The 19644-nt window shown below is 35.1% G+C and overlaps 1 protein-coding gene and 1 pseudogene across 1 annotated transcript in view; both read left to right on the top strand.

Annotated features, from left to right (window-relative positions):
- Positions 1-7230: 7230 nt before the first annotated feature.
- si:dkey-65j6.2 overlaps positions 7231-19644 on the top strand; it is a 56054-nt gene continuing 43640 nt past the window's right edge. Inside the window, exons 1-2 of the mRNA XM_042750536.1 lie at positions 7231-7314; positions 11504-11701. Coding sequence (XP_042606470.1) covers positions 7312-7314; positions 11504-11701 — 201 coding nt within the window. The 5' untranslated portion in view covers positions 7231-7311. The remainder of the gene's footprint in view (positions 7315-11503; positions 11702-19644) is intronic.
- Positions 9671-9877, top strand: LOC122142107 (annotated as a pseudogene).

Raw genomic sequence — 19644 nt, 5'->3', positions numbered from 1 at the left:
AACAGTCAGGAGTTACAGTAGGATCTGTGATTAGCTCGCGTCGAGGCCGATCACACTGTTTATCATCCAAACACCCGCTGTGAGGGATACACTGCACCTGCTGCATCAGATGACAAACAGCTTCACAATCACATTCTTTCTAAACACCAAAAATGATTAGGATTTGGAAGTTAGTTCACCCAAAAATTAAAACTTGCATCATTTACTTACCCTTATGTTATTCCAAATCTGTGCTTTTTCTTTTTCTGTGAAACCTAAAAAAGATATTTAGCAGAATGTTCAAGTTTCTCTTATTCATACAATAAAAGTGGACAGAAAACAGCTTAAACTTACCAAACTACCTTAAATTTATCATAAAGATCATCAAACTACTTTAAATTTACCATAAAGGTCAACCATATGACTTCTGCATGATATTCAAGATAGTTTTATGAGAGAAACCAACACAACAGGAAAATCATAAACAATTTAAATTTCCTTTTTTATTCAAATACCTGTTAAAATTTGACACTGTTCTTTGTTGCTTTTTATTTTAGTTTCCATCCTCAAATCTACTGCACTTTTTATACAAACTTACAATGCGTCTTCCAAGGGTTATTGTAGTTAACCAAAACTAAAACCAAAAAATTAATTACTTGAAATAAGATAAACTTGATAAACTAAATATATCTAAATATATCTTATATATATATATATTATTTCCTGTAACTGCCAATGCAACATTTCTCATTTTCATTTAGTTTAACTAATGTACTAAAAAAAAAACTAAAACTAAATTATATAGATGTATTTAAAAATAAAATTAAAAAAATAAAATACAAAAATACAAAAATGTGTCATAGTTATGTGACTATGTTTAAAACAAGAAAAAGTATGGGGTAAGAAAAATATGTTTTCTCTTTAAATTAAATGTTTTTCTGAACTCATTTGCAGATATATATATATATATATATATATATATATATATATTATATATATATATATATATATATATATATATATATATATTTTTTTTTTTTTATTATTGATGTAAGCCAAATTCGTTTATTTTTATACATTTTTCAGAAAACAAGACCTAAAATACTAAGCAATTTTGAAATGTATCTCGATTTAGGAATATTTAGATATTTGTACTGGGAAAAAAATACTGAGGAAGAACATATAAATATCAGTGCTGTCAAATGATTAATCTCGATTAATCGCATCCAGAATAAAAGTTTTTGTTTACATAATATATGTGTGTGTACTGTGTATATTTATTATGTATATGTAAATACACACACATGCATGTATATATTTAAGAAAAACATGTTATGTTTATATATTAAATATATTTATATATAATATAAATTATCTGAATATAAAAATATACATGTAAATATTTTCAAAATATATGCTGTATGTGTGTCTTTATATATTATATATATATATATATATATATATATATATATATATATCTATATAGATATATATATATATATATAATGTACACAATTACACACACATAATGTAAACAAAAACCTTTATTTTGGATGTGATTAATCGCGATTATCATTTGACAGCACTATATATATATATATATATTATATATATATATGTAATATATTATATAATATCAAAGTGATCAACTAATGATATATATATATATATAGTGCTGTCAAATGATTAATCGCGAGTAATCAGATCCAAAATAACAGTTTTTGTTTACATAATATATGTGTGTGTATTGTGTACATTATAGATATATATATATATAGATATATATATGTAGATATGTATATATATATATATATAATATATAAGACACAAAATACAGCATATATTTTGAAAAATATTTACATGTATATATTTATATTCAGATAATTTATATTATATAAAATAATTTAATATATAAAACATAACATGTTTTGTCTTAAATATATACATGCAATGGGTGTGTATTTATATACATAATAAATATACACAGTCCACACACATATATTATGTAAACAAAACTTTTATTCTGGATGCGATTAATCGAGATTAATCATTTGACAGCACTGATATTTATATGTTCTTCCTCAGTATTTTTTTCCCAGTACAAATATCTAAATATTCCTAAATCGAGTACATTTCCAAATTGCTTAGTATTTAGGTCTTGTTTTTCTGAAAAATGTATAAAAATAAACGAATTTGGCTTACATCACATAATTAAAAAAAAAAATATTATATATATTAATATTAATATATATATATTATATATAATAATATATATATATCATATATATATATATATATATATATATTGCAAATGAGTTCAGAAAAAACATTTAATTTAAAGAGAAAACATATTTTTCTTACCCCATACTTTTTCTTGTTTTAAACATAGTCACATAACTATGACACATTTTTGTATTTTTGTATTTTATTTTTTTAATTTTATTTTTAAATACATCTATATAATTTAGTTTTAGTTTTTTTTTTAGTACATTAAGTTAAACTAAATGAAGATGAGAAATGTTGCATTGGCAGTTACAGGAAATAATATATATATATATACAAGATATATTTAGATATATTTAGTTTATCAAGTTTATCTTATTTCAAGTAATTAATTTTTTGGTTTTAGTTTTGGTTAACTACAAGAACCCTTGGAGAGACGCATTGTAAGTTTGTATAAAAGTGCAGTAGATTTGAGGATGGAAACTAAATAAAAAGCAACAAAGAACAGTGTCAAATTTTAACAGGTTAGTATATAAAAAAGGAAATTTAAATTGTTTATGATTTTCCTGATTTGGTTGGTTTCTCTCATATAAAACTATCTTGAATATCATGCAGAAGTCATATGGTTGACCTTTATGGTAAATTTAAAGTAGTTTGATGATCTTTATGATAAATTTAGGTAGTTTGGTAAGTTTAAGCTGTTTTTTCTGTCCACTTTTATTGTATGAATAAGAGAAACTTGAACATTCTGCTAAATATCTTTTTTAGGTTTCACAGAAAAAGAAAAAGCACAGATTTTAACATAAGGGTAAGTAAATGATGCAAGTTTTAATTTTTGGGTGAACTAACTTCCAAATCCTAATCATTTTTGGTGTTTAGAAAGAATGTGATTGTGAACTGTTTGTCATCTGATGCAGCAGGTGCAGTGTATCCCTCACAGCACCCAGTGTGATCGGCCTCGACGCGAGCTAATCACATCCTACTGTAACCCGACGGAGTGCACGGATCTGAAATCTTCCTCAGGGATGTTAATATTACAGGCAGTAATGCGACTCACGGCGGGAATGTTACAGTTACGCATCTGCTCCTGCTGCCCTGCCATTCGTTTGAGGACGTGTGCTATTTTTCACTCATGGTTGAGCAGAGGTTCTCGTCGATCAGAGATTACTTGAGCCGCTTTTCACGTAATGAGATCCTTACAACATCCGCATGTGTTGTGTGGCACTCTGGGCTTCAGTTGTTCTCGTTCTGAGACATTAGTTTGATTTTTCTGAACTCAAAACTCAACTCAAAATATATAATCTCATAGAAAAACAGGTTACTTGCAATGCTTAGCAACACTCAAAACACTCTGCCAGGGGTGGTGCGAAATTTAGAAAAATTCAAATCTTTAGTGTGAATTTGAATTGAATTAGCCTCAACCCTGCACAGGAAGTGAACTGGAACTGAATTTGGAATGACAGGAAGAGGAATTTTATTAATTGCAGTTCAAAGGAAACCTTTGTAAACTTTTTGTCAAAATCAACATTCGAAGTTTGTCTTGACCAAACTTCACTTTTCTTGTTTTAAAAGTAACCAGTTTTCAGAATTTCTTTGAATTCCAATTAATTTCAAATTCAAATTACAAAGTTTTTGCATTCTCAATGAAAGTTCTGAGCTGAACTGGAATTTAAGAGGCTGCCCAAATACATTAACAATAAATAAAAAACATAAAAATGTGAATATATTATATACTAAATGGGTTTATATATTTATTAAATGGTATTAATCTAATGCATGACTATATTTACTGAAATACATATAAAAATAAGTAATTGTAATTTATTGATAAGTTATTATGTGTATAAACAATTAAATTAAAATACATTAATACATAAAAATATTGTGTTTTTTTTCTTTAAGCAAATGGCTTTCAATTCAATTACATCATTTTTTGCATTAATTTAGTCACATGATTTGTAGTTAGTTTGGTTTATGGCCTATATACACAATAAGCTGTAAATACAAATACATAAAAAAAAATTACTAAAATACATTATATATATATATATTTGCTGTGTGAATAGCCCATTTTTTTTACTTTAGTTTGCACTGTGAATGTTATAGTACAAAATAGGTTTTCCAATTAATAAAAAAAAAAACTATCTAAAATCTTGTCTATAATACTAGCCCATTACGTAATCACTGTCAACTGTGAATGAACTGAACTTCATCGTAGTAACGACTGAGTTTCTCGCTTTTCCTCTGACGGATGATATGTCTGGACTCCCCAGTTACAGCAGGACTAACTTTAGCACTGTTGTCAATTCACTTCAGTTTACATTCTTACATAATGTGAATTTGTCACGGGCCAAGGACAGTCACAGCAGCGCTGACAAACCCACCCCGGGCCGCATAACTCACTCTGACCCGCGGATGGGCTTCCTGAGATGCGCTGTGGCATTTCCTGTATCCCCTGAGGAGTAGGTGTTGTTGCTGTAGAGAGAGGGGGGGCGTATGTGTTTTTTTTTTCTGTGTGGGGTCATGACTGTTTAGATGTGTTGAGGCGCGTGGGACCAGTGATCAGCTCTAAATGTGCTGCTGCTGCTGAACAGGGCTGATTTCTGCTGCTGTCGGCAACACGAAAGCATCAAAATCATTTAGTAACACTGTTTTTTTTTTTTTTTTTTTTTTGCAAAAGTCATAAACGCTTTTAAAAGAACTCTTGTTGCCAATAGTAAAGAAAGCACAGAGGTAAAGCTTGACTATTGCAAAACACTGTATAAATTCACATACACTGTTACTGATATGAAAATTATTTTTAAAATCATTGTCTTGATGATTTATAATATTCACTGCATGTTGCATAAAATTACTAGATTAGTAAAAATTATATATATAAAAAAACATTAAAATGGCTTGACAACCACATATTTATTTTTAAGTTGGACAAAACCTTTTTGGACAACTGACTTTATCTTACAAAACAGCTGTGAAATTGATGCTTGCTATAAGTACACTTTTGCTCAAAATTGAAACAAAAATAAAAATTAGCTAAACATTTACTCACCTTCAGTGCTCCAAAGATGTAGATGAGTTTGTTTCTTCATCAGATTTGGAGAAATGTAGCATCACATCACTTGCTCACCAATGGATCCTCTGCAGTGAATGGGTGCCGTCAGAATGAGAGTCCAAACTGCTGATAAAAACATCACAATAATCTACAAGGCTCTCATTCTGACGGCACCCATTCACTGCAGAGGATCCATTGGTGAGCAAGTGATGTGATGCTACATTTTTCCTAATCTCTTCCCATGAAGAAACAAACTCATCTACGTCTTGGATGGCCTGAGGTTGAGTAAACTTTCAGCAAATTTCCATTTTGGGGTGAACTATTGCTTTAAACACACAGTCTGATGTCCAGACCCTATAGTTTCCTGCCTGTGATCTGTGTTCAAACTTCCTGTATCAGTTAAACACACACACACACACATCTCTCTCATGGAGGGTCGGGTCGGTTTAATGACTGCTATCTTTAACTGCTATTTATCTAATGGAGCTCTAGGGAACAGCAATTTCTCACTCAGCATGTAGAGAAATTATGAGCTGAATGCCTCTGTGCTCTCCGACTGACATTTGCATTTGTTCATGTGGTTTATAAAGCAGATTTTTGTTTGTTAAATGCCAATTTTTTTGATTGATTGATTGATTATCGCTGTATCAGCATTTCCCAATTAAGCAAACTGTTTTTCTGTTTTCACTGCATGAGTAAATGTGAGTTACGTAACGCTGTGGTTCCGGTTCTCTCCGGGGAATGTGTCTCTCCGTTCATCTCATGGGGTTTCGTCTATGTTCATGTCTGTGACTGCGGTCAGCTGTTGTGAGGGGTCGTGAAGGACATTTGTCGGTTTGCACTTGTTAACCGTTTGTCTGCTTCCCTGAGAGTTTATGAGTTTCTAAGTCTCATGTTGAGTCACAGATTTCCTCAGGTTTGGACATTTGCATACATATTTATTTGATCAAAAATATAGTAAAACATAATATTGTGAAATATTACAATTCAAAATAGCTCTTTTTTATTGTAATTCATTGCAAAATGTAATTTATTTCTGTGATGCAAAGCTGTATTTTCAGCATCATTACTCCAGTCTTCAGTGTCACATGATCCTTCAGAAATCATTCTAATATGCTGATTTTGGGGGTCAATTAAAACTTCTTGAGGTTTTATCACAGATATTGATATTCGATATCAGATGAGCATATTGGTTTCTAGGTTCTTTTTACACTAATAATACAGTGTTTTTTTCTTCTACTAAATAACTAAAGAATCAAAAGTTCTCTGCGGAACTTACACTTAAAATCCCTTTATGTTTGAATTTTTATGTTTCAAATTTGAAAGTGGATTCAAAAGGTAGCTGAAAGTACTGAAAATAACAGCTGATACAACCTAAGAGACACTTCATATTCATGGTAAGTATGAATCACTTATTTCTGAATTAATAACATTCAACATGAAATCAAAATTAAGTATTCTTGATTTTATTGCAGTTCATTTGTGAAAAAAGTTAATTACTTCATAATCTTTAATCAAAATTTTATGTGAAACAGGTTTTTGCTACTTGGGTGGTTGATAAAAATATTTTTATATGCACTATATATATATTTCAGTGAAATACAAATTATGAAAAATAAATGTGTTGCAAATGCCGTTTCAAGTTTACTTTAAATAAAGCTCAGAAGATGAGAGAAGAAATGTTTTAGATACTACCATGTTTTATAGACCTTTTTTTTAAGAGAAATTTGATTCATGTTATTAGAATCTGGTATATTCACCAATTCATAACAGAATCACGTTACTTTTATAAGAACAAGGAAATTTCTAATAACAGGGAGTCTCTCTCTTTGTCTGTACAGTGGACAGCCCACTTTCACAGACACACACACACACACACACACACACACAAAAAAAAAAAAAAGGAGTCCTTGAGTGTTTTGGTTTTTTGTTTTGGAATTGTGGATGGTTTTTTTTTTTATTTATCAGCTTCACTACATAAATCACATTGCTTCAGAAGGGACTTCAGAGAAAGTGACATGGAGCTTTAACTGGAGAAGCGCTGTCTTCTGGTCAGAATGGTACGGTAACTCTTACTGTTCTGTTCTCAGACCTTCTGCACCTGTGCTGTAATGTCATGAACCATGTTATTATAATGCAAATAGATCTTATAGTGCTGTCTTGTTTTGTAAAACAATTTTACACCATTTGTATTTTTTAGTATCACTTGATGGCATATATGATGTTTTTTGAGGGAAACGTGACAAGAGAAAAGAGCAGTGTGTCTGTAAATGGACAGTGAATCATAACTCATGATGACATTCCTCTGAGGAAAGTCGAGCGTCCGGGTACTAATGCATCAGATGCATGAATGTTCTTTGTTGCCTGACTGTCCTGGATTAAGTAACAAGCAAACATTTGCTCCGACACGTGATAAAGGAACAAGTTCCTGTTACTAAATTACTGTTTAGTTGCTCTCTAAAAGTTTATTAAATCGAGAACAAGTCACAGAAATGTGTTTGCAAACAGAATCCTTGACTGATCTGTATGTTTTAGAACTTAGAACACTTTAGATCATGAAAGAAATTAAATTTACTTCAAAGGAAAGTAGAGACAAAATTATGTGCAATGTGAAGGATGATTTTACAAAAATTTAATTGAAAAAATGTATTAAATTAAATTGTATTCAAATAAAAAAAAAATGTTAAAAAAGATTTAATGTCCTATATTATTTTAATTAAAACATTTTTCAGTTATACAATTAAAATATTATGTATTGAGAAATATTTTCAAAAGGTAAAATTACTTGCAATGTGGACACTTTTACAGAACGTTATTTGAAAAACAATAAATATAGTGCAAATAAAATTGTATTAATTAAAACAAACAATAATTAAAATGATTAATTATTGTACTTTGAAACAATTTTTACTTAGAAAATGCTTTTAAATTTCACAAATAATTACAAATAATTAGCAAGTAACTCACTGAATTTAAAATTTCATAAAAATGTTGTATAAACGGTTGTAAAAGTTTTGTTGTAACATTTTGTAAATTGTAAAGACTTGCATTTTCTTGTAAAATGTACTCCAATAATCTTTTATTTGCAACCTCAAAAAGTCATTTATTGTAGTGTATACATATTACTGTTATACACGTGCAAACCCTGAAAGCCAATACAAAGTTACAAAATAAATGCCAATCTAACTGTTCTTGCTCCAGTCTGCAACTAAAGTGTTTCAAATGTGTTATAAAATTAATTTAATTCTGCTGTGCTTTAAAAACTATTGTGACAGGATTTGGATATGAACTACAGACTGTTGTTATTTGCGTATATGAGAGAGAAACTGGACACTAAAAACTAGGGTTCACTTCTACATCTCAACACAAACACACACAAACACACACACACACACACCTAACATCAGTCATGTGATTTGATGGATGGCCACTGAGGTCAGAGGAGATTCGGAGGTCACTGCGAGTATATTTCAGCAAGCCTCAAACGTGGTGTCTGTTTCTAGCTTGACATAAATATGGATCAGTCAGAAATACACCGGATCCAGTGTCACAGACGTGTCCACTCTAACATCAGACACTTCACAAGATACACTTCAAGACACTGATTCAAACATGTTATGTCAGTATTTATTAAAAGCACACTACAGAAATATTTTTAATTTTTTGTAAGAAATTATCGAAAAACTGTTTCAAACTGGAATCTGGCTTTACCAAGAGTAACTCAAAAGCAGTCAAAACTAAACAAAACTTTAACTAATAGATATCACCATATTTTACCATTAAATATGCAAGTGAGGCATTGTCTTAATGAAAATGCAGTAATTTACATCCATTTCCTGAAAATAAATCTGAATACTGGATAAAGCCAGGTTCACAATTCTTTCTTGCTTAATTTTATTGATTAGTTTTGGTTGATTTTTTTTGTTGTTGTTTTGAATATCTCTTTTTGTCACTTTTATATTTTATATTGTAAATGGAAAAAAAAAATATATATTTTTATATTTTTGGGAAAATTTTTGTATAAATTGTTATATATGATATCTTAACAAAACCCACAGTAAAAACCTTCAGAATATAAAGAGGAATAAAACTGCTAAGTATGGTATATATAAGTGCTGCTGAAGTGGAGAAAAAACTCTTTAAAGATATGAAGCGTAATTGAAATCTACAGACACAAACAGATGAGTCTATAAAGTGTAATAAAAATTAACATTTTAAGTGGATGTTTTCTTTCCACTTAAAAGAAGACGTTATGAAAGTAAAATAACCCAATTTCTAAAATTTGACCAGTCCATTAAAAATGTCTTTGTCTGTATAGTGTATAGCCTTAAAATAGCGTGCACTGACGAATCGTTCATAATAGGAAGGAAATAGACAATTTTTATTTCATGTTGACATTTAATTAGTTTCTTGCACATTGCTTCTCTTCCTTTTGGTTAAGACCAAGTGTAGTATCTGTTCTTATCAGTTTAATATCTGATACACCCCCTTGTGGGGAAGTCATGGCCTAATGGTTAGAGAGTCTGACTTGCAATCCAAAGGTTGTGAGTTCGAGTCTGGCGCCGGCAGGAATTGTAGGTGGGGGGAGTGAATTTACAGCACTCTCTCCACCCTCAATACCACGACTGAGGTGCCCTTGAGCAAGGCACCGAACCCCCAACTGCTCCCCGGGCGCTGCAGCATAAATGGCTGCCCAATGCTCCGGGGGTGTGTTCACGGAGTGTGTGCACTTTGGATGGGTTAAATGCAAAGCACGAATTCTGAGTATGGGTCACCATACTTGGCTGTATGTCACGTCACTTTTTTTTTCACTTTCATAAATTTTTCTTGTTGAACGAAAGCAAGATGCGTGTGAGTATGGAATTTGGCCCCTGTCACTTGGGCCCTAGTCCTGGAGTTGCATGTGTATCTGTGTGCACGTATGTGTGTGTATACATAAGCCCCCTGGACAGTAGGAATGTCGATTAACCCTGCGGTCCGTCACTGCTGAAACAGCAGTGGCTAAATCCAGATCCAAAGACTAAAGGGCTGGATTTGGGCCTGAGGGTCAGAGAAACTGAAAACTCCCCCTGGACCATCTCACAATCTACCAGACCACACCTGTCTGTCTGTCTGTCTGTTACACTAACAACCTTCAACTGAGAAAGTATGAGCTGTACATTTTCTTTTGTTAAATAAAAACTGGATGTATATTTCCTTAAGAACCAGGATCTAGCAGGAGATGCATTTGTGTTGAGACATTTAATGTTACATTACATTAGGACTTCTATTTTAAATAAATTATGTTCTTTTGAACGTTCTATTAATCAAAGAATCTTGAAAGATAAAATGTGACTCTGTCTGGAGCACAAAACTAGTCATAAGTAGCATGGGTATATTTGTAGCAATAGACAAAAATATATTGTATGGGTCAAAATAAGCGATTTTTCCAAAAATCATTAGGATATTAAGTAAAGATTATGTTCCATGAAGATATTTTGTAAATGTCCTACCATAAATATATCAAAATAGATTTTTGAAAAGTAATATGCATTGCTAAGAACTTCATTTCGACAGCTTTAAAGTGGCAATTTTCTCAATATTTAGATTTTTTTTGCATCCTCTGATTCCAGATTTTCATCTAGTTGTAGAATAGTTTTGTATCTCGGCCAAATATTGTCTTATAAATCCTTACATCAATGGAAAGCTTATTTATTCATCTTTCAGTTGTATATAATATATTCAACTTTAATATATTGAACTTTTAGGAATTGGTTTTTTGGTATAGTGTATTAAATGAATCACAGTTTCCACAAAAAATGAAGCGCACAACTGTTTTTCAACATGGGATAATAACCAGAAATGTTTCTTGAGCAGCAAATCAGCATATTAGAATGATTTCTGAAGGATCATGTGACACTGACAACTGGAGAAATTGATGCTGAAATAAATTTAGCATTGATCACATGAATAAACTACATTTTATTGTAATGTCATAGAAAACAGTTATTCTAAATAGTAATAGTATTTCACAGTATTACTGTTTTTATTGTATTTTTGATCAAATAAGCAGCCTTAGAGAGCAGAAGAGGACTGTTTTTTTTCAAAAACATTAAAAATTTGTCAACCCCAAACATTTAAACAGTAATGTAAATGTATTAAACATTTTTTTTTTAATAAATAGACTTATAATATACTATAAATAGTATAATATTTCTTATTTGCTGTGTATAATTTTCATGAACTGCAACTGTATGTGTGTTCTTACAGAATCCTGAGTCCCTGGACTCATCGATCCAGAGCTGTCTGTCTGCCCTCTACCCACCGTTTGAGGTCACGGCCTCTACTGTCCTCAGCCAGCTCTTCCAGGTCATCGAGGGTCGTTACCACGGAGACGCCCTCCAGTGTCTGACCGACTTCCTCATCCCTGCCAGGCACCTTCTGGAGAGCGTGCAGCAGGCGGCCTGTGTGAGTGTGGGAAAAACCATGACCTCAGAAATCATAACATGCAGTTAAAGGGATAGTTCACCCAAAAATGAAAATTATGTCATTAATGACTCACCCTCATGTCGTTCCAAACCCGTGAGATCCCCCGTTCATCTTTGGAACACAGTATAAGATATTTTAGATTTAGTCCGAGAGCTTTCTGTCCCTCCATTGAGATGTATGTACGGTATACTGTCCACGTCCAGAAAGGTAAGAAAAACATCTTCAAAGTAGTCCATGTGACATCAGAGGGTCCGTTAGAATTTTTGAAGCATCGAAAATACATTTTGGTCCAAAAATATCAAAAACTACGACTTTATTCAGACATTGACTTCTCTCCCGGGTCTGTTATGAGCGCGTTCACACACTGCAGTTTTAGTGATATCCGTTTGCGCGAATGAATCACCTCGGATCTTCTTCTGAACCAGTTCACCAAATCGAACTGAATCGTTTGAAACGGTTCGCGTCAACAATAAGCATTAATCCACAAATGACTTTAAGCTGTTTAACCTTTTTTAACATGGGTGACACTCCCTCTGAGTTCAAATAAAATCAACTATCCCTGAGTAATTTCTTTTACTCAAACAGTACAGCTGACTGAACCGATGCCAATCTAACGAACTAAACCATTGAACACTCTTCTCAAGCTCGAAGAACCGTTATTCTGGTGGTAACCGTCCGGTTCCAGAACGGAGGAGCTGATGATACTGCGCATGTGTGAAGCAGACTGACACACATCGCGTCTGAACCAGTAACTGGTTTCTTTTGGTGATTGATTCTGAAACTGAATTCTGTGCTACTGCTATGAAGCGCGGGTAAGACGAAGCTTGAATCAAGGCAAATCATCCGCCAATGGAAGTTCATTGTACGTCGAGCACAAAAGAACTGGTGAGACCGTTTTCGGCAACCGGTTTATTGAATCAAACTGTCTAAAAGAACCGGTTCGCGAAAAAGAACAGAACTTCCTATCACTACCGTTTGATGTTCCGAAAAACCGATGCAATCGGTTCTTGACTGCGAGAACGAGTCACTTCGGAATTTTCGTTCGTTATCTGGCTCGGTCATCAGTTCAGTCAGTGTACTGTTTTGAGTTAAATGATATTACTCCCGGGATATTGATTTATTTGAACTCGAGAGGGGATGTCAGCCCATGTTAAAAAAGTTAACAGATTAAGTCATTTGTGGATTAATGCTTATTGTTGACGCGAACCGTTTCAAACGACTCAGTTCGATTTGGTGAACTGGTTCAAGAAGATCCGGTTACTCGAGTGATTTTCGTTCGCGAACTGGGATGTGCTGTGAATGCGCTCATAACAGACCCGGGATGACGAGAGAAGTCAATGCTGAATAAAGTCGTAGGTTTTGATATTTTTGGACCAAAATGTATTTTCGATGCTTCAAAAAATTCGAACGGACCCTCTGATGTCACATGGGACTACTTTGAAGATGTTTTTATTACCTTTACTTGGACGGGGACAGTATACGCGTACATACATTCTCAGATGGTAGGAACAGAAAGCTCTCCGGACTAAATCTAAAATATCTTATACTGTGTTCCGAAGATGAACGGAGGTCTCACGGGTTTGGAACGACATGAGGGTGAGTCATTAATGACATAATTTTGATTTTTGGGTGAACTATCCCTTTAAACTAGCAATGAGCGACTAGTGAAGGAAAACGGGTGTTTGAAATCATGAAAAACAGTTACAGGGCCTTAAATACAGGTCCTTTTCAAAAAATTAGCATATTGTGAAAAAGTTCATTATTTTCCATAATGTAATGATAAAAATTAAAGTTTCATATATTTTAGATTCATTGCACACCAACGAAAATATTTTCAGGTTCTTTTATTGTTTTTAATACTGATGATTTTTGGCATACCAGCTCATGAAAACCCAAAATTCCTATCTCAAAAAATTTGCATATTTCATCCGACCATAAAAGAAAAGTGTTTTAATACACAAAAAAAGTCAACCTTCAAATAATTATGTTCAGATATGCACTCAATACTTGGTCGGGAATCCTTTTGCAGAAATGACTGCTTCAATGCGGTGATGGCATGGGGGCAATCAGCCTGTGGCACTGCTGAGGGTGTTATGGAGGCCCAGGATGCTGTCGATAGCGGCCTTAAGCTCATCCAGAGTGTTGGGTCTTGCGTCTCTCCACTTTCTCTTCACAATATCCCACATATTCTCTTTGGGGTTCAGGTCATGAGAAGTTGGCAGGCCAATTGAGCACAGTAATACCAGTAAACCATTTACCAGTGGTTTTGGCACTGTGAGCAGGTGCACAGGCTTGTGCTTGAAAACGAAATCTTCATCTCCATAAAGCTTTTCAGCAGATGGAAGCATGAAGTGCTCCAAAATCTCCTGATAGCTAGCTGTGCATTGACCCTGCCCTTGATAAAACACAGTGGACCCAACACCAGCAGCTGACATGGCACCCCAGACCATCACTGACTGTGGGTACTTGACACTATGGACTTCAGGCATTTTGGCATTTTCCTTCTCCCCAGTCTTCCTCCAGACTCTGGCACCTTGATGTCCGAATGACCTGCAAAATTTGGCTTTCATCCGAAAAAAGTACTTTTGACCCACTGAGCAAACATTCCAGTGCTGCTTCTCTGTTAGCCCAGGTCAGGCGCTTCTGCCGCTGTGTTCTGATTCAAAAGCACACGCCTGGTGGCACGGTGCTCTGGATGTTTCTACTCCAGACTCCAGTCCACTGCTTCCGCCGGTCCCCAAGGTCTCTGGAAATCGGTCCTTCTCCACAAGTCTTCCTCAGGGTCTCGTATCCTCACCCTTCTCGGTGTGCAGCGTTCTTTTTTGCCACCTTTTTCGCTTCCCACAGACTTACCCACTGAGGTGCCTTGATACAGCACTCTGGGAACAGCCTATTCGTTCAGAAATTTCTTTCTGTGTCTTACCCTCTTCGGCTTGATGTGGTCAGTATGGTCTTCTTGACAGCAGTCCGCGTCGGCAGTTCTTACCCATGATTGCGGTTTTTGAGTACATGAACCAGGCTGGGAGTTTCTTAAAACCGCCTCAGGAATTCTTTTGCAGGTGTTTAGAGTTATTTAGTTGAGTTCAGAATGATTAGGTTAAATAGCTCGTTTAGAGAGACCTTTTCATGATATGCTAATTTTTGAGATAGGAATTTTGGGTTTTCATGAGCTGTATTGCCAAAAATCATCAGTATTGTAAATCAATCAAAGACCTGAAATCATGTGTCAGTTGGTGTGCCCTGAATCATTAAAAATAGGAGAATGAAAGTGTATTAAATTTTATTTATCCTTACATTATGGAGACATAATGAACTTTATTCAGCATATGCTAATATTTTTTTGAGAAGGAACCTGTATGAGGGGGCTGTTCTTATCATTACGCTATTGGGACCTTTTGACCTTCTGAAAATCCAGAAAATAATAAACTCTCTTAAAAGTCCCTTTACACTCACACTGGTTGAATTTGTCCAACAGTGAACATACATGAATCACAAGAGAATGGGAATGATCTTTTCAGACATTTTAAATAATAAAATAAAATGTCAATCACGCTATCCATTCTTAGAGGACTTGTTTCAATAGCTAATCCATGCTATCTACTTTTATCTAGAATGACAACCCCTGGAACCACGATTAATATTTTGACATATTTCAAGCATAGTTTACCAAAATGTCAGCTAATTTTTTGATTGCAAAAAGAGACTGATTTTGGCACATTTTCACACACACACATACAAAGTTCGAGTATGACCCATGTAAATAATAACATATACATGTAATGAATAATAATCAATCAATACATATAATAATGTTTAAACACTCTGCTATTGGGCATTGGATTTCACAAGCTATATCGAATTTTATGTATTAGCACCAATACAAAAATGAAAATTATTGTCAACCATAAATCAGTTAACACACCTATGTTTTGCACAATTCTACAAACAGAAAGGTAGAGATGCGAAAAGGATCAACTTTTGATGACAGTTATTTAATGATAAAATAAAATTGGCAAACTGCCTATTGCCAGCACATTTTACAGCTTGAATTAGCCACCAGCTTAATTAATAGAATGCGGTCTGAAAAATTGCTCATAAATGTGATATTATACTTCTTTGCACTTGTTTTCTTGACAGGTCACCATAATTTAATCGTACAAGAAGAGCACAAACACGACTCGTTTCTCTTCAAAATTTTAGAATGAAGATCTGAAATTAGAATTAAAAAAAGCCAATTGTATAAAAGAACCTTTACAAAGAGATATCTATATCAAAATCAACAACATACCAAATCAAAATGACATAGTTACACAACAATACATGGCATGGATTCAGGAGTCAGTAAGTCGCTAGTAACAGAAGTTTCAAGCGACGAGAAGTGTGATTCAAATGTTGACCATCAGTTTAACAAAAACTACGAGAGCCGGGCATTGCCTGGGTACGTTTTATAGTAAAAAATTCAACCCAAGAGCCAGATAGTGTGTGACCTAAAGTTGAGGCAAACACCCTTAAAACTAGTCCCGCTGTAGTACATTATATAGTCTACACTGTATCTTACTAAAAGAGAAGTCCCATGCAAACAGTACGTCAACAAACCATTCTCGTAATTCTTCTTCTGATGCTGTCTGACAATTAGAAAAACAAGCAAACACTGTGAACAAACTGACATTATTGTCTGAAAACAGTCAGCAGCACATTGTCATTAGCAGACAGTGTCTACAGGGACAGTCCTGAGCTCAGAGGATCTGAGAAACGCGACTGCAGTATACTGTATGTCTTCAAACGGATCATCTTTGAGGAGTCATTGAGATAAGTGCTCCAGACGCTGTCTGACATTCATAAAGATTCCGCCAGAATCGGAGGTCAATTAAATGAGTGCCGGCAGGCAGCTGGCCGTAGTGATGTTCATCTGCTCAGCGTGCAGTGCTTATAGGACATCTTTGACATCAAGAGCATCCACTTAATAAAGCTCTTAATCAGCCATGATGCTTCGCACAGATACTCGTACCACTGAACCACTTCCATGATGATGTACTTCTTTATTTTCACTTTATAATCTACTATCTATATTAGTAAAGAAGAACTAATTTTAATTCTTGGCAACGTCAGCATTCACACGGGAACAGAATGACATCCCCAAACACATCCTGCAGGAGAAGACTTCCGGGTAATGGTGAACACTTAAAAAACTCTATCTATCAGCCTATCATATCATCTATCTATCTATCAGAATCTATCTATCTATCTATTATCTATCTATCTATCTATCTATCTATCCATATGTCCTCCTATTGTCTACATCTATACTACTCCATCACATCCAATCTAACGACTTCAAAAAAAAAGCTTTTTCAGGAGTGTTTTTGAAAAAGGGCTTTTCCATAATTCAGTTTGTTTGTACCTATACAGTTTCATAAAGAGAATTTCTTTATTATCTATATAATGAGTTCTTTTCGAAACAACATTCATTGGATTTCAAAATCAAAATCTGTCAAGTTTAAATTTCTGCATCTTCATTGCTACCTGATTTCAAAATATTAACTTTAAATGTACCATTCCACTTGGAATCTAAAAGAGGATTCTCAACTGAGTTCTAATGTCCTCCACTTATGATTCTTCTGTGTGGCCCGAACAGGCTCCCGTACTCTCAGACAGGGTGTTCAGCATTTTCGGGGTTGGCCTCTGTGATTTTACACGATCGCATCGTGGATCCAGCTCGCTCCGTTAACCCTTGCTGCTCAAACCAGGAAGACTTTCTACCTGCAGATTGTGCAGTTTGAGAAAACCAGGCAGCCCGTAATTGTGGTCCAAGATCCTTTGGAGGTGGATGGCTGGAACCGTCCGTGCTGGAGGAAACCCCATCAAATACCCCGAGACCTCGTACCCCAGCATCTTCACTGAAGCCTGGCTTCGGGAACTCAACGATGGGAAACATGGAACACCTCTGGCTCACTGCATCCTCCAAACCGAGCAGGGCCAGTCAAGTGTCCCTGGTAAGAGGTTGGCCAATCCTGAATTTTGCAAGACGATCAGAGAGGATGGCCTCCTCGTTCTACGTCAAACCAACACAGAGTCTATGAAGTTCGTGCCATCCACATACACCTACCCCTTCTAAGATTCGTCACTGCCCGAGACGAGGATCTGTACCTGCACGGGATTGGAAATATCCCACAGTGTCCTTGGCAATGTTGGCTATGACACATAGCAGCAGTCCACAGAAACACTGAAATGGATAACAACTCAGTCTGGGATATTAGCGGACCGTGAATTACCGGTGGGTGGGTGTCTCCAACACATGGGTTACAGCAGAAGGTTTGGTAACGTCAATTGCAAAGAATCTAATGAACCTGTACCACAGATAGAAACCCAAGGATACTCACAAACTTGGGCTCAGACTCATACTCCTCTGCCTGAGGTCCAACAGTGTCTAACTCGGGAACGTACATGCTTGTGTTCGTCAACCGTGAGGTTCGCAGAGGAACCCTGTACGCCTGCACTCGTGCATGCAGAGGAAACCATGGACAAGGGACCAACAGCACAAAAAATGAGATCGGTTCATGGAACCACAAGAGAAACCTGTTTAAACCCAAAGAAAGAAATCTGAAAGCATCCAAAATGAGCTGCTGAAGCTTTCAATCACCGACCTGCTCAGGAAAACCCAGCCGTGTTGCAGCTCCTCAGAAACAGCGTCACATTAGGTAATTCCTCCAGGGAAGGACAATAAGGGCGAATTCAAACACAGAAGATTTCTCAGGAGCGAGATACACCTTTTTTTACTCCAGCTGTGGTGTGGGAAACGTCTTCACGCAGAAAGTGCCCACACTGGTTTGTCCGAGGCGAGAGACAAGATGAGGGGAACAGGAAGCATGCCTAAACTTGTGGAAATGATTTTCCCAGGCCTGCATGTGGTTTTCCAGGGAAGAAGCGAGTTGAAGAATGAACTCTCGCTTTGGACTCGTGGAGTTTTTTTTCTTCAAAATACAACAGAACGAACTCGAACTGTCCCAAGCATACCAAGGGCTGATCTTACTATCTATCTTTAGGTCTATCTATCTATCGTATACCATTCATCCTTTCAGCAACCATCACTATTGTCGCATTGTTCCATCAATGCATCACTATATCGGGCCAAAAATTTGCAATGGTTGTCATAAACTCAACCTACTTTACATCCATTCCATCCAGTCCCCGAAGACGTTAATAATACACACAATCCTTCCGAGCTCGTGACATAAATCCCTCCAGTTCAAGCATCTGAATCTTTCATACTACCAGACATTTTTCAGAGAGACGATAACCAAGGACAAAAAGGAAGGGGAAAAGATCCATGTTTGATCAAATGTGTTCATATGTTTTATCACCAACAGAAAGTCATATGATCCAAATTAACTATTAATGAGAAGCAAAGCAACATCTTTGATCTGTTTTATTGCAATGTGACCTTATTCCATGTTAAAGACTCTATCAGGACTCAAAAAAACTCCTGTCCCACCAGCCTGTCAGATATGACCAACGGAGCAAATCTTTCAGACGCAATCAGCCAGCTGAAACAGGAGAGACCACCATCCCAGAATCATGCCAACCACCTCCCTGCAACTTACAGTCTGATGGCTCTCTTCACCGCAGGATGAGGTGCCTCTCTACAAGGTATATCACCCCCACCACCCACTATTCATTTTAATCCCACAATCAAATTATACATTAGCATTTCGTGACTTGAACCTGGTAGAACGCCAACCTGGTGTTTGTCTGGTCATTGGGGTCAGACTAAGTAAAATGACATCTAGCTATATCCATAATGTCTATTTTTTCAATATCAAACACAAACCAGCACCATTTAAATATATTTAAATGTATATTTTAACTGTAAATTATATAATTAAAATATATAATATTCAAAACATAGTTTTTAAATTATTTAA

This window comes from Cyprinus carpio, chromosome B23, assembly GCF_018340385.1.
Source record: "Cyprinus carpio isolate SPL01 chromosome B23, ASM1834038v1, whole genome shotgun sequence".
Taxonomy (NCBI): domain Eukaryota; kingdom Metazoa; phylum Chordata; class Actinopteri; order Cypriniformes; family Cyprinidae; genus Cyprinus; species Cyprinus carpio.
Note: the sequence above shows the minus strand (reverse complement) of the source record. Positions and strands in the feature narration are given on the sequence as shown.